The 14480-nt window shown below is 57.0% G+C and overlaps 5 protein-coding genes across 5 annotated transcripts; 2 read left to right on the top strand and 3 right to left on the bottom strand.

The window, feature by feature from the left end:
• Positions 1–1942: 1942 nt before the first annotated feature.
• Positions 1943–2423, bottom strand: CGCA056_v002710 (uncharacterized protein; the record flags this gene model as incomplete). The annotated part of the gene is made up of 3 exons (XM_037317967.1): positions 1943–2120; positions 2158–2310; positions 2362–2423. 3 exons carry the CDS (start codon positions 2421–2423, stop codon positions 1943–1945), a joined length of 393 nt encoding a protein of 130 aa, XP_037183016.1.
• A 1127-nt stretch (positions 2424–3550) lies between these two features.
• Positions 3551–5746, top strand: CGCA056_v002709 (Uncharacterized protein; the record flags this gene model as incomplete). Its single annotated transcript, XM_037317966.1, has 4 exons — positions 3551–3602; positions 3710–4234; positions 4304–4513; positions 4575–5746. The coding sequence occupies 4 exons, from the start codon at positions 3551–3553 to the stop codon at positions 5744–5746; spliced, it is 1959 nt and encodes a 652-aa protein (XP_037183995.1).
• Positions 5747–7186: 1440 nt separating this feature from the next.
• CGCA056_v002708 (uncharacterized protein) lies at positions 7187–9142 on the bottom strand (the record flags this gene model as incomplete). The annotated part of the gene is made up of 2 exons (XM_037317965.1): positions 7187–8719; positions 8783–9142. 2 exons carry the CDS (start codon positions 9140–9142, stop codon positions 7187–7189), a joined length of 1893 nt encoding a protein of 630 aa, XP_037183994.1.
• Positions 9143–10658: 1516 nt separating this feature from the next.
• MSBP1 (Membrane steroid-binding protein 1) lies at positions 10659–11571 on the top strand (the record flags this gene model as incomplete). Its single annotated transcript, XM_037317964.1, has 2 exons — positions 10659–10976; positions 11053–11571. 2 exons carry the CDS (start codon positions 10659–10661, stop codon positions 11569–11571), a joined length of 837 nt encoding a protein of 278 aa, XP_037183991.1.
• Positions 11572–12450: 879 nt separating this feature from the next.
• On the bottom strand, positions 12451–13424 carry CGCA056_v002706 (Extracellular serine-rich protein; the record flags this gene model as incomplete). The annotated part of the gene is made up of 3 exons (XM_037317963.1): positions 12451–12742; positions 12976–13315; positions 13376–13424. 3 exons carry the CDS (start codon positions 13422–13424, stop codon positions 12451–12453), a joined length of 681 nt encoding a protein of 226 aa, XP_037183990.1.
• Positions 13425–14480: the final 1056 nt, after the last annotated feature.

Here is a 14480-nt window from a genome sequence, read left to right as displayed (position 1 = left end):
TCGAGATCTCCCGAACTCTGCGGCGCGTGTCTGGCTCGCTACCACCAATTATTGTCGTCCAAGATGATCAAAAGGTAGAGTCTCGACCCTGTGGTCCAGTCGCTACCGAGTCGGCCAATGGCTCCAAGACACGGTCCAGCCATTCCAGACAGGGCACCACACCGTACCGCCGTAGGCACCGTAGGCGGCAGTAGGTAGTGTACTCCGTCCTTCCAAGGGCACAAGATGAAATGCTGAGAAGTTGATTGATGGAACAAGGACCTCGACCAAGACCAGGAGTCCCGGCATCTGGGGCGCGTTTCGGCGTTATCTCTTCCAGAAGCCAGCAGACAGCATTCCCAGTGGAGCGGCTTGCGGACTTTCAGGGACGCTCGCCGTTGATGATGAGGCATCCATATCCCGGCCCTGCACGAGGTAAGGCCTTGAAACCGGCCAGCACGACATCAGGTCGTAATAAAGTAGGTACAAAGTACCCACGACGGTCCCCTCAGATTCAGTGTTACGGCCCCATTGGGCCCCCATATGGCAGCGGAAAACTCGCTCGTCGGCTCCGAGCATTTCTCCTTGAGGGGGTTTCCTACCACCTAGTGTACTCTGTAGTTGCCGGAGGTGCTGCTAGGAAGAGACTCGGAAGCTAAGCCTGGAGTGCGCAACCAGGTGCACTGACGCCCCCGAGACTGGGGACGAAATTCAAACATTGAACCTTGGGAGGCTGGACGTGCCTTGACTTCGGTTCCGGCATCGCGTTCGTATTGTATGTAAAGAAGTACATTCGGGTTACCTGGAAAAGCAACGTGCGGGTCACGGTAATTCCATATTGCTGCCTGGGGCCAATGAGCATTTTTGAGAGTGAACGCATTGCGTCTCTGGGTCGACTGCAAATAGCGGGAATCCTCCGCTACTCGGCCGACAAGGTTTTTTTTTTTTTTTTTTTTTTTTTTGGTTTTCTTAGTTAATGAATGGTGATGGTGGGAAATGCGGCTGCTGTACAACAAGTGGGTGGCGTCAAACTTGGTGCGACGGAACGACGCGGACTGAACGACAAGTGGGCTGCTCGATTGATTGCAGAGGTTATTGTCAATGTTAGTGGCGTGCGGCAGCAGACCCTCGAGGGCGCGGCGCGGCGTCAGTAAGTTCAGTCGACGTCAAAGAACGACGAGCCATCCCCCTTTCCGTGTGTTTCCCGCGAGGAGTTCATGTTGATGCAAGAAGAAGCATATGTCGGCAATGATGAACCTTAATCAACTTGATCAGACTGGCGAACAGATCGCGTGCGCAGGCGGTAAGACACTGGAACGCGGCTTTTGAGGTTGGGGCGATCCTTCGAGCCCAGGACAGGGCAGCAGTTCGTCGGTGGAAATGGGCGGCCTTGCATGACAGTAGGGTTTGCATCCGCGTCGTCGAGGCTTTTTGAGGCGAAGCTTGATGGCATCACGATGGTTGTCAGTTTCGGCTCAGACTTGCCGAGATTTGGGGAGTCCTTGCTTGCGTCGGTGGACGGTGAGTGGACGGCGTCTGCTTTGGTCGTCACGGTCTTGGGATTGACGACTTGGATGGCGAAGTGATACATCGGATGACGGACGACTTGCCAGCTGGACCGCATACCTCAAAGGCTTGTTTGCCTTTGGGGTAGGAGCATTTTAGGGACGGAAAGCAAATCTCTGATTCAAAAAGCGGTTCTCGAGGGTGATGCTGGATGGTGATGTTTGAGTATGGGTATCGTCGAAAGTGATTGCCATGAAGGCAAACGATCAACCCTCCCTCCCTCCATCGGGGCTTTCCCCAGGCTTCGTGGATGGCTCCGTTGATGGTACGTTGGGCGGGTGTGGGAAGCATCCTGATTCTGGATCGGGAGAATGGACAGTTGGGCCTTTGTCTTTCCAACGCCCGTTGTTTCTGCAAGTGTCAGTTCACCATGTCTCGCCATCATTCCATGGCGGGTTCAGGAAGTGAGCCGCGGCCTGACTAACGAGCCGGGTGCCTGACGCGGTCCCTTGCAGGAAGGATGGAGGCGGTCTCTTCCAATAGAGGCTGGAGGTGTCCGAGGTGCACAGGTGTGTGTAAGTGCGTGGCTCAGGCTGGTAGCATCTTCAGAGTGGTTCGCCTTCTCCACCATTCCTCGTGACAGCATGACATGCGAGAGTATAAGCGGCAAACCCGTTCTGGCAATGTTCGTTCTTCGTTACATCGGCGAGAGACATGGTGTCAAGGCAGACGGGAGCCGGTGTCTTGCTCTTGTTCGTGTCTTGATGCGAAAGTGTAAGTACTTGCTTGTCAGTGCCGCCGCCGACTGATGATTGACAAATGACACTGGATGATGATTAGTGTTGCGGCCGCGTCAAATCGTCCAATGGAAGCAACCTTGTCCGGGCGACTGAGCCGGGGCATGTCCTGTCGCGTTGCACAATACCTAAATGCAACATCACTTGCAGTCTGCAGACGGGTCGAGCGAGGGGCGGGCGAGATGATGTCGAGTGTCCCGTCCAGGCGAGAGGTGAAGCGAGGGACGAGGGTTGAGACAAGAAGGATGATCTGGCGTAGGAAGCAACGATTGGCTTTCCCTTCCAGGTAAGGCAGGAACGGATAGGTAAAGTGAGATAGAGTTGGGTGGAAGGAAGGCGCGACCCGCGGAGTAGCGCTTGCCTTCCATTCACCTCAGAGCACTCACTACCACCTCACCTCGTACTGCCTAGGTAGCAAGGCAGCTACCTAATTACCACTCTGTGTCTGTACAGCAGGTACATACCCGCCCTGCCCTGCGTTCCTTCCTTCCTGCCTGCCACCACGGAGCCGGGCAGGCAGGAACGAGGTTAGCGCTACGGGAGCCCCGAAGGAACTTACCCAGGAAGGCACGATGGTCGGTTAGGTTGCCTTGGCTAGCGCGTATTCGCCGGGAATAACGGCCCCCAAAAACGTTTTGTTTCATTGGCAGGGAAGCCGAGCGAGACATGGCCGAGACACGCAAGTACTGTTCCATAGAGAATCTGCCGAAGTGATACAACACATTGCTTATATCTTTCGCGAGGTATCTTCAGTGTTCACTACCTGGGGGCCTAGTGAGCCTAGATTTCGATTTAGAGGGGTGGCTGGCCAGAGACTGGAACCTGATTGAATTGGCTCTTGCGGCTTGCCGCGCCCTTTCGCTCATCATTGGCGAAGCTTCGCCGAGGCGCCGAATGCTAATTCAGAACCCAAATGGCAACTGAACGCGTTACTTGCGCGCTTCTGCGCTTTGTAGGCGACTGCATTGCGTTTGGAATAGGTCACATTTAATTTTTTTTTTTTTTTTTTTTTTTTTACTCTGGACATTTCGGTTCGATGTCTCCTCCAAATTCCAACATTTGCTACCTGACAGGCCTGAGTATGAATACGACACAATACTACCTACCTTAGTGAATTGTTTATATCTTGTCAGTGATACTCATAATCATTACCCCGGTCGGAATAGCTCCCAGAACGAGCGAATCGCAGGCGGCCAAAACCTTTCGCGTAGATTGCCGTATCGCAGCCAGCCTCAATCGAGAAGAATTATTTCCAGAGAACCATTGCCATGTCGGATGCTGATGTCTTTGACCTGTGGTTCGACAACTCGGTGCAGCAGGGTGAGCAGGCCTCTTGCCAGCTTTGCGTCTGAATACCTTTTTGGTTGTCTTGTCTTGTCTATTAGAACGCACATCTAAAGCTGTTTTCGTCTTTTGCCGCAATCCAGGGTCCTTCAAGCCGGACGATCTCCTGTCGCAACCGCAGTCGCAGTCGCATCCGCCGCCGCAGCCTGCCCAGCAACAACAGCAGCAACAGCAACGGCCCCAATTCCAACCTCCCCCGCCTCCTCCTCCGCGAAGAAATCAGCAGCAGCAACAACAACAGAAGCAGCAGCAGTCCACGATCCAGCGTCCGCCGCTGCCGCAGCCGCAGCCGCAGCCTGACCTCCGACGTCAACCTCCTCCTCCTCCACCTCCTCCCTTCGCCGCCGACATGTCGGTCGCCAACACCGCCAACGGCAAACCGCAGCCGCAGCAGCGCCCCTCGAGAAGCCCTGCCCCGCCCCGCGACGAGGAGGCCGTCTCCAAGATCCCGAATCTCCTCCCTCACGAGCGCGTCTTCCCCATCCAGATAGGATCCGAGCTGTTCAAGCTGTCCGGCGCCTCCATTTCGTCTGATGGTGCGTCCACGATCCCTGCCTTCCCTGCCAACGTGAAGCCGATCCTAGACATCCGCTGGAAGGACCGGCCTCGTGCCGCGACCACCCGCGATACCACCGTATATATTAACTTGCCTGACGTGTGCTGATCTTATCTTCCAGCTCCTTCCTACTTCTCCCAGTACTTCTACTGCCAGGTCAAGAAGGCGAAAGAGACCGGCGAGGACCTCTCGAGCGCCATCCGCACCCTATACATCGATCGCGACCCAAAGACCTTTGCCGACATCTCCCTCCACCTCCAGGGCTACCATGTCAAGCCACGAGACGGCACGCACTTTGTGCGCCTCTTCGCCGACGCTCAATTCTACAGCTGTACGGTCTGCCCCTCCAAGAGCGGCCTTGCCGGCGCATTGCTAACATGTATCACCTCCAGTACCGAAGCTGATATCACAACTATACGAGGAGTCAATCTTCATCTCCATCGGCCACCGCGAGTTCCAGATCCCCCGCGACATCTTCACAGACCCGGGCAACTCCCCCAACTTCTTCTCCCTCGGCTTTGCCGTCTTCTTCTCGAACCCAGAGGACCTCTTCCCGGGCCTCGACCGTGAAGGCCTCCTCCGCCCGCCCTCCATCCTGCCCCCCTCCGTCGCAAACCGCTCCGCCGACACCTTCGCCGAGATCCTGCACCTCCTCCGCGGCTACCCCGTCACCATCCGCAACGAGAGCCACCGCGCCGAGCTTCTCCGCGACTGCAGATACTTCAACTTCAAGGGCCTCGAGCAGAAGCTCATCCCCCACAACATCAGCTACAACCAGTCCCGCCGCCGCGAGGAGATCGTCCTGCGCCTCGAGGACATCCTCAAAAGCGGCATCAGTGTCGCCGCCGACGCCTCCTCCACGATCTCCTCATCCTCGGGTGACCACTTCACGGGCTGGGTCAACTACGCCCGCCCCTACGTCGACGACCGCGCGGCCGAGCTCGTCCTCGAGATCGGCGGCGAGAGCACCCGCCTGCACTTTCAGCCAAACTCCATCCGCGCAGAGTTCTTCCGCGACACCCGCGCCCGCGTCGCCCGCATGTTCGAGGTCGTCGCGACCAAGCTCAATCTGCCTCCGACGACCCAACCCCTGGGTCTGCTCATGGCATCCGGCGGCGCGGGCAGCCAGCCCCCGACTCCGGGACACACGCCTCTCAGTGAAGACCTCGTCCGCGTCGTCATCGACCCGGACACCTCCATTACCCTCGACGGCAAACCGTATACCTTTGACACCCCCGCTCCCGCAGACGACCAGGCCTCGTCGACTTCGAGCACCGGTCAAGGCGGCGGGCACGAGTCTCCGTCGGCGTCCACCGCTGCCGCCGGCTTCCTTCCGAACTCGCGGAAACGCCGACGCATCGACTCGTCTGGCTACGCCGCCGGCGGCAGCCACGCTGCGCTGGCGGCCGAGGAGTGGGTCGTCAGGACAGGTCAGTGGCGGCTCAAGATCCAAGGCACCCGCAACGGCAAGAGCGGCGTCGAGTGCGTGCTCGTAGCCATCAAGCTCGACGCCTACAGCTCCGAGAGCGCGCGCAATTCGACCAGGGGATTCCTGAACGGGTGATTAATTTGCTGAAGAATTGCGTCTCAAATCTTTACATAATATCAGTGTGACAAGCCGGGAGGTTGTCTAAGATCTAGGAAGTGGAGGCGAGGGGAGAAGATGACAAGTCACTTATGCTGAACGACGTTATGATACAATATGTTTTACATATACCACGGAAGGAAGGAAGTCGGGACTGTAAAGGGAAACATCCACGACAAAAGTAAGGCTTTATTTTATACTTCTCGGGCTTTTCTAGCACTCATATAAATCTGGTAACCCAAACGGCTGTTTGTACAGATGATACACATCAGCTTTGGCTCTAACCCACACCTAACGTGTGCCGTGAAATGCCCCATGTTTCTGTCATCCTGAGTTCTACGGCAGAAATTCAAGGCAAGTACTAACATCGGCGTGCCCCCCTTTCCTATCCTGGAGACTTGTACACCGACGACTTGGACTCACCATATCGAGCGGCCCTTACGCAATCGCTGCTTCTGAGACAAACCCAGCATAGCGTTGGCCTCAGTCCACGAGAAGATGGGCAGCAGCAGCAAGGCGTCAAGCAAGTATTTCTTTCCATAAGACGTTTGTCCACGAGGTAGACATACAGACCAGCCAGCTGGTCACGCTTTCATTTCGAACACAGGTCAAATCCTCGCGAGAGAATACTAAACCTACTCTTACACCTTTCGTACTTATCTTCAACACAAGTATAATCAAGCATGCAAACGACGAGTAAGTTTAAACAGTATAAAAAGCAAAGTTGAAATTACCGCGTCGAAACGAGAAAAAATGTACTATCCACCCCTTCCTACTCATCCAACGGGGCAAAAGGACAAACAACACTTTTAATCGTACAAAAACAACCGCGAACCCGTATAATACGTATACTAAAAAGGGGTGTAAAGGTAACAGACACAATAATCCTCAACTCCTCATGATTAGCCCTTCCTTTGCCTTTCCGAAAACGCCGCGACAATGCAAATGTAGAAAGGAGGACCGGCCGTTATGAGGGTGAAGAAGAAACGCGAAAATAATTATCCAGAAACCAGGTATTCGCACGCAGAAAGAAACGCCCCATGCCGTGGAAAACAAGACAAGAATCCTTTCCCACTGTTTTGGTATCTTTCCCATTGGGTCCGCCCCGTTCCCACCGGAAAAACGCCGTCGTGTCATGCGTGTGTGTTGTGTGCGCGTGTGTGTATCTGTCATTTGTGTGATGTGTGTGTGATGTTTTCATGTACCGGCAGACCAGCCCAGCGAGTCCCGCGTAATCCTCCAAATCCGGTTCTTCATCTCGGCCGCCCTCTGGAAAGGACTGGGCCGCTGGTCGTCGACCCCGTTGTGGGCAGTATCAGCATGAGCGACGTCGATCCGCGTCGGCGTCGTCGTGCTAAGCCCCCGTTGCGAGTTGCTGCTGCCACCACCGCGCGGGTCCGTGAAAGGCGCCGAGGGACTCTATGCCTTGGCCTTGGGGACCGCCTGGCCGGCGGGGGCGCTAACGTCTCGCCGCTCCCCGGCGCCCTCGATCATCTTCTTGCGCGGCGTGGCGGTGCCCTGCGCGATGGACTTTGCGCGGCCGCGGCGCTCGCGGATGCGGGCGAGGGCCTCCTCGCGGGTCATGGTGGGCGTCATGGCCGGGTTGTTGATGTCGAAGGACATATGCGACTCGCTAGAGGGTGTGCGGGCGCGCTCGTAGCGCGGCACGGGGCGAGGCTTGTCGTCGCGGAGGGGCACGCTGATGGTTGTGGTCTTGGTGTAGAAGGCGGCGGCGGTGTGTGGGCGGACGGTGTTGTCGGGCGTCGGGGACGGGCTGCGTGAGGCGCGGGATTCGGGGCGCGCTGGGGTGTCGGGCATGGTGGGGATGGACGGGAGAGGAGCCGTGTGAACCTCGCCGTCGGCGCCGCCGTGGGGTGCGTTGAGCAGGGAGGCTAGAGACATGCGCTCTTGCGCGAGGACCGCGAAGGCGGGGGGGTCGAGAGATGGCGTGCGGGAGAATCTTAAAGGTGCGTCAACGGGTGTCGGCGGCTCGTTGGGGGAAGCCTCACTGTCTTCGTGCTGCGGCTCCTCCTTCTCCCTGCGAGCCTCTACCTCCTCTGCTTCTTCCTGAGAAACAGTGCGGAAGATGCCCTCGCGAGGGCAGAAGATGGTGCTTCTCCTCTCTTCTCTTGATCTCTTCAAGCTCTCGGGCTTCTTCGGCACGTCGTCCGAGGCGGGGGACGACAGCTGAGAGGATTTCAGAGATGGCTTGCGGTCTGACAGCGACTCTCGTGAATCGCGAAGAATGACCAGGTCGCTAGCGTCAGCGATCTCAGCAGGGGCCATCAGCCTCCTGCGCGGCGACAGAATGCTCGGTCTGTTGGAGGCCAGACTCTGTCTGGGGGATGCCATGCTGTGCCTCTTGCGCGCCTTGGCATAGGAGCAGCAGCGGTTCTCACACTCGGCCTGCATGAAATCAACCATCTCATACGCGCGGTCAGCGCGCTGGCGCTCCCAGGAAAGCTCGAGGCTCAGCTGCTCAATCTCCTCCTCGGTGGCGGCGGACGAGACAATGTCGACCGTCGAGAGCGAGAAGCGCGGCCTCTTCTTGGGCGATGAGAACTCGTCTTGCGCGGCATCGTTCTTGGGCAGCGGGATGCGGCCCTCCGCGGCGATGCGGGCTACTTCCTCCTCCTTGGCAAGCGTCTTGAAGGCATCACGCTCCTGCTCGAGCAACTTGATCTTCTCGAGGGCTTCTGTTAGCTGCTCCTCCATGCTGACCATTTGGTAGCGGGCCTGGAAGGCTTCTTCTTCTCTCGCCTTGGAGCGCAGCTTCTCGGCGTCGATGTTGTCGGAAGCCGCCCTCCACCCTTCGCGGGCGGCCTTGAGCTCTTCCTGCAGTTTGATGATTTGCGACTCGTTCTTAAATGTCTTTTTGCGGGCCAGCTTGATCTCTTTTTCCCAGGCGGCTTTGGTGTGTGCGTACGTCTCCTTTGCGCGGCCGTATTGCTCCTAATCACAAATGTTAGAACACGGGGGCTGCCAACCTCGGAATCACCGGGCGGGGTTTCTTACCATGACGGTCTCTAGCCTCTCGCTGACGCGCTGTTCTCTCTCCTTGCCCTTCTCGAGTTGAACGCGCAGGACCTTGCACTCGTCCTTGTAGCGGCGAGCCTCGCCCTCGGCCTCCTCGCGGCCGAGCATGGCGCGCTTAAGGGCGGCGTCGGCGGTCTTGCGCTCGAGGGTCTTGGTCTGGTTGGCGAGGGAGTTGAACTGGGAAATCTTTTCGTGGACGGAGCTTTCGCGGCCTTCGCTGCCGCGCGGCGAGGGGAAGAGGTTGCGGGCATCGCGCTTCTGGTTGGCGCGGTCTGGGGTGATTGGGTTGAGCGGGAGGCTCGGTGATGGCGACGCCGGGGCGTCGGGGATGTCGGCCATCTTGTGTGTGTATTGTATTTTGTGTGTGCGTGTGTGTCGACGGAGCGATGTTGGAAAAGGTGCGTGCTGGGTGTCTACCAACGTAAATCCCCTATCATGCGGGATGAAGGCGGGTTGAGTGATTTTGGAAAATTGCTAGGTAAGCCTTTTCTTTTTTTTAGTCTGGTCCTGGGGCGGTTTCAGGGCGCGAGGGGCAGAGTCACACAGTCGTCGCAAAAGTGCGATGATGACGGTGATGGCGTCGAGCGAGGTAAGCTGGGAGAGGTGCTTAATGAAGGTGGTATCATCTAAGGCAGGTCAGGCCAGGCAAAAGCAGAAAAGTAGCACTCAAGGGATCTTATCGACCCAGGATGGCGGTTGCGGGTGGGAGCAAGGCCGTTGCGGGTGTTTACAGCGGCGCTGCAGGCGGGTTGACTGGGAGACGCGGCGGGTTGGAGTGTGAGTGGGTGGCCCCAAGCAGGTTCGACGCCGTAGCGAAATGGGCGAAATGGGCGAAATGGGCTTCATTCCCGGAAAGGGATTGGGCGTGAAGAACAACGACCTAAGCAAGCCCCACCGTTGGGCCCTTTTTCAGTGTCACGGAGTGCAGCCCCGGGTAAAAAATTGCAGTGTCGCGTTGGTGAGCTGCTTAATGTGGTAAGCTCAATAGACGCAGACCCCACACAGCGATTGCCCCGCTAAGAGGCATGCAGCTAGAGGAATTGAGCTTGGAATCCGCAGAATTGGGAGCACACGAGATGATGCAAGCAGATGCCGATTGGGCATTGCGGTAAATGAAGTCCATTTCTTTTGGGAAATCTCCATCGAAGCCCTGTCTTCCGGTGCAATGTCTCAAAGACTCAAGGCCTGTTGCATTTGCATTATGTTGTGCAAGTTGGGTTCCTTGTGCAATTGTGTTGGTCGTGAAATATTGGCTAGGTGAGACCGAAACTTGAGCTTCTGGAAGCTTACCTAACTCACGGCATCCGGAGGCCGTCGACAGCAACAAAGCACTATATTCGTGACTCCCCATCTCCAAGGGCTCCCCCAAAAGCACCAAAGGGCCGTCTCTTCGGATGGCTTGGATCCGCGACGGCCTATCACACGCCGTCTAAAAGTCACTTTTTGGGGCCCATGTCCGCCGTCCCCACGCCCACGGTGCAGCCATCCTCGCTCGCTCTCGGCATCAACGTCGATATTTGAACAGCTTGCCCCAATCAACCAGTAACAGCAGCCCGGTTTGCAAACCAGCGTAGAGTCCGTCCCCCCGTCCGCGTACCCAATTCGTGCTCCTTGGCCCCCAATTGCTCCAAATATGCAGTGTCCGCAGCTTCCGTCAGGCCACATCTCTATGTGGTTCAGGGGGTCGTCGATGGGTGACGTGACCTATCTTTAGCGCAGGACAGCTCCAAAATATATTTCCGTAAAACTCGCGAGACCCCCCATTGGAAGAGCTCCCGGAATCCCATCTTTGCTTCTTCAACACAACCACGTGTCCCGACGTGCACATCAGTCACATACACACTCTGCACACACAATGGCCGACGACAAGGTACGGCAGCGCAAGCCGCAAGCGGCCGCCGAAGAAGACGACGACAACCTCTTCGCGGGCACCCCGGCCGAGAACTCGAGGGGCGCCGTCGCGGCCCCGTCGAAGAAGAAGAAGAAATCCAAGAAGGCCAACGACGACGGCGCGGAGGAGTACAGCCCGTGGCTCGACATCCTGCGCGTCATCAGCTTCCTGGCCCTCGCCTCCTGCGCCCTGAGCTACCTCATCAGCAACGGCGAGAGCTTCTTCTGGGGCTTCAAGAACAAGCCGTGGTATCTGAAGGTGGACTACTGGAAGTCCAAGCTTGTGAGTTTTCCTCTGCCTTCTCCCTGTCGCCATTTCTACAATCAGCGGCAAACCACTAACGCGACTCCCGTCCCAGAACGGCCCCATCGAGCTCACCCCCGAGCAACTCCTCGCCTACAACGGCTCCGACCCCGAGCTGCCCATCTACCTCGCCATCAACCACACCATCTTCGACGTCTCCGCGAACCCGCGCATCTACGGGCCCGGCGGCTCCTACAACGTCTTCGCCGGCCACGACGCCTCGCGCGGCTTCGTCACCGGCTGCTTCCTCGAGGACCGCACCCCGGACATGCGCGGCGTCGAGGACATGTTCCTGCCGCTCGACGACCCCGAGGTCGACCGCCACTGGAGCTACGACGAGATGCAGAAGAAGATGGCCGAGGAGCGCGCCGAGGCACTCCGCATGGTCGAGCAGACGCTCAAGCACTGGGTCGACTTCTTTAGCAAGAGCGACAAGTACATCAAGGTCGGCCGCGTCAAGAGGGAGGAGGGCTGGTTGGAGAAGGCGAAGCCGCCGAAGCTGTGCGAGCAGGCGGCGAAGGGACGGGTCAAGAGGAAGATTCCCGGGCAGGAGGGGCAGGAGGAGCAGAAGTAACGGGTTGCAAAAGCGGTGTAGTTCAGCTTTCTTCCATTGAATACATTTCTATTTCTGTGCATTGGAAGGTGCACTGAACACCGTTAGACACGTGCGAGGCTGGCCGGAAATATGTTGCTTGCATGACGATGTTGTTGCCCGTCGTGTTAACTTGAGACCAGAGCATTTGCAGAAATCACCGAGCCTCACCGTTCCCGAAAACGAGACTGGCCAGTGCCATCGAGCTGAGTAACAGCGAGAATCAGCGCAGGACAGGCACAATGAACATCGCCCGCCACAGCGATAGTCATGCGCGCCAAAAAGGGACAGACCATATAGTTCGGGAACACAATTCTTTTTTACTTCCTGGCTCGCATCAGCCTAGTAGGTGAGGTTTTCCGAAAATTGCATTCCTTTAGAATGTTGTGTTTCTCAATCAATGACTTTTGCACGGAACTCCAAACGACAGGTTTACCAGAATCAAGAAACTCGATTTAGATGTGCTAGCAGCAGAAATGCAGAGTCACGCCGATCTCTCGGCGCGGAACTATATACACAGGAAATAGTCCCCGTCTAGTTTTGAATTTTCTCTCTCATCCTCCCCTCGGCGTTCAACCAGTTCATTCGCCAGCTGCCGTCCCTGTTGAAGAGCAGTGGTTTCATGCAAAAAAGAGAAAGCTTTTTTGCCAGGACAAGATAGATAAAAACAACATGACATAAAAAAAAGTGAATGGTATTAAGATCATCATCGCAATGGTACACCGTAACCAGACCAACTCCTGGCCCATTCCGTTACACCCACCCCTTCCATAGATATTCCAAGTCTTGTGTCGCTTGTGATAACAAGCTTGTGTTGTATGGGAATAATAGCCCGCCGAATTTTCACGCCAGCTGGACACCTTACATGAACATGAAGGTGGCGCCGAGGGCGAGGAGGAGGGTGCCGGGCGCGCTGAGGGAGACGGCGCCGGCGGTGGGAGGGGACGAGGGGGTGGCGGAAGCACCAGCGCCGCTGCCGGATCCAGAACCGGAGCCGGAGCCGCTGCCGCCGCCAGTGGTGGGGGAGGCGCTGCCGCCGCCGTTGCCAGAGCCGGAGCCGCCGCCGGCGGACTGGCCGGGGATCAGGGCCTGGGCAACGTTCTTTGCGGCCTTGGCGTAGTTTGCCAGGGAGCGAGTGGCGTTCGCGTTGGTGCTGGGCAGGTTGTTAGCAGTTTGTTCGTGCTTTATTTTTGTGGTGTCTCCGTGCGCGGTGGTTCATGCATCTCGGCCACCCCCTCCGTCTCGTCTGAGATGTGAGACGCGAGGTTCACGTCACACCTCACCGACGGACCAGGGGCATCCACGTGCGGCAAAAAGGGTTCTCCACGGCATCGCCAATCGCGGAAAAGACAAGTCGAAAGGAAGAGGGCAAAAGGCAAAACTTACTTCTCGTTAATGACCATCACCATACCGTTCTGGCAGTGCTTGCCCTGGGAGCAGTACAGCCACATGGGGGTGGCGCTTTTGACCTCGACGGTGAAGACGGGGATCTGGCCCTGGGCGGTGGAGGCGGCGACGGGCTGGTATCCGGAGTAGACGCCCTTGGCGGAGGTGTTGACGTTCTGGATGGGGATGCACGGGTTGTCGAAGGTGGACTGGACAACGGAGTGGTTGCCGCCGCGGAACTGGAACTGGACCATGGAGCCGACGGGGGCGTTGATCTTGTCGGGGAAGAACTTGAGGGTGTTGTTGGTCGAGGCGACGGAGACGACCTGGACGTCGACGGCTGACTTTCGTGTTAGTCTGTTGACCTCGTTTCCTGTTCCAGCATCTGCCGAAAACCTACCCTGAGCAACAGCGGCCAGAGCCGAAACAACAATAGCGGACATATGCATCTTGAATCGAGTTCGTTTGACGAAACCGGTAAAAAAGGATGAAGTCGAAGAGTATTTGTCGAGAGAGTGACTACTAGAATCGAATGGTTTGTTGTGAAAAAGCGACTTGCGCTGTTGGTAGGACTAGCCTCGGTGGAAGAAGACGGTTGGAATTAAACGCGGTTGAAGAAAAAATAAAAAAGGAAAATAAAATCCGAATGAAAGAAACTCTTTTTTGATGACTGCTCCAGGAACGGGAAACTGGAAGCAGAGGGGGTGAGAGGGAACGGCATGGTTTTAAAGGCGACCCTTCGGGATCGTCCCAAGAGTTGTATGGTGTCTGCGCTTTTGCGAGAGAGAGAGATGCCAGAAACCTCAGACCCCTGCTCGGGCGGGTGTCGTTGCATCTGAAAAAAAATCGGCCAGGCGTCGACATCAGAGTCGACAGGGGGGGTGGGATGTGTGGTGGTTGATGCGTCGAGAGAGGCGACATGGGCTGGGCCATTTGGGTGTGAGATGTTGTATCGGGGCAGGGGTGGCTGCCCGGATGGACGTGGGTGAAGGGGTGAGGAGGCTGACGGTGCGTGGTTGAAACACGTTTTGACCATCACAGCCGGGGGGGCTCTTGGGTGTAAGAGAGGTGTCTTTGGTGCGCCACCGACGCCTAGCGAAGACAACGGGTTTTGGCCGGGGTTCTGGGCGCGAAAAACTTGAGAATTGGAAGCGCTGTGCCGTGGAATCAACTTGGGGTGATCCGATGAATGGCTGAGAAACCTAACACTGCCAGAAGCATCTCCACGGCCTTGCAGCAGCAGCAGCAGCGGCAGCAGCAACCAGGTTGTCTACAATGCGCAGTGAAGACCTTGCTTCTGCTTTGCTCTCGCACACATGCTGCCGACCTCGGTGGCTTTCCTCGCCCACCTGGGTGCCCTGCGTGCTTGACTAACACTTGCCAGCGTACAGAGTAGGCCACCCATGTCTCCATCGCCTGTCAGATGATGAGCGGAGGAGGTCTCCAATGCCCAGGCACTGCCAGACACAACCAAGAGACGCTGCGAGAAGGAGAACGGTAAGGGT

This window comes from Colletotrichum aenigma (genome assembly GCF_013390185.1).
Source record: "Colletotrichum aenigma strain Cg56 chromosome Unknown KSG_Cg56_contig02, whole genome shotgun sequence".
NCBI lineage: Eukaryota > Fungi > Ascomycota > Sordariomycetes > Glomerellales > Glomerellaceae > Colletotrichum > Colletotrichum aenigma.
This window is presented reverse-complemented; position numbering and strand designations above follow the sequence as displayed.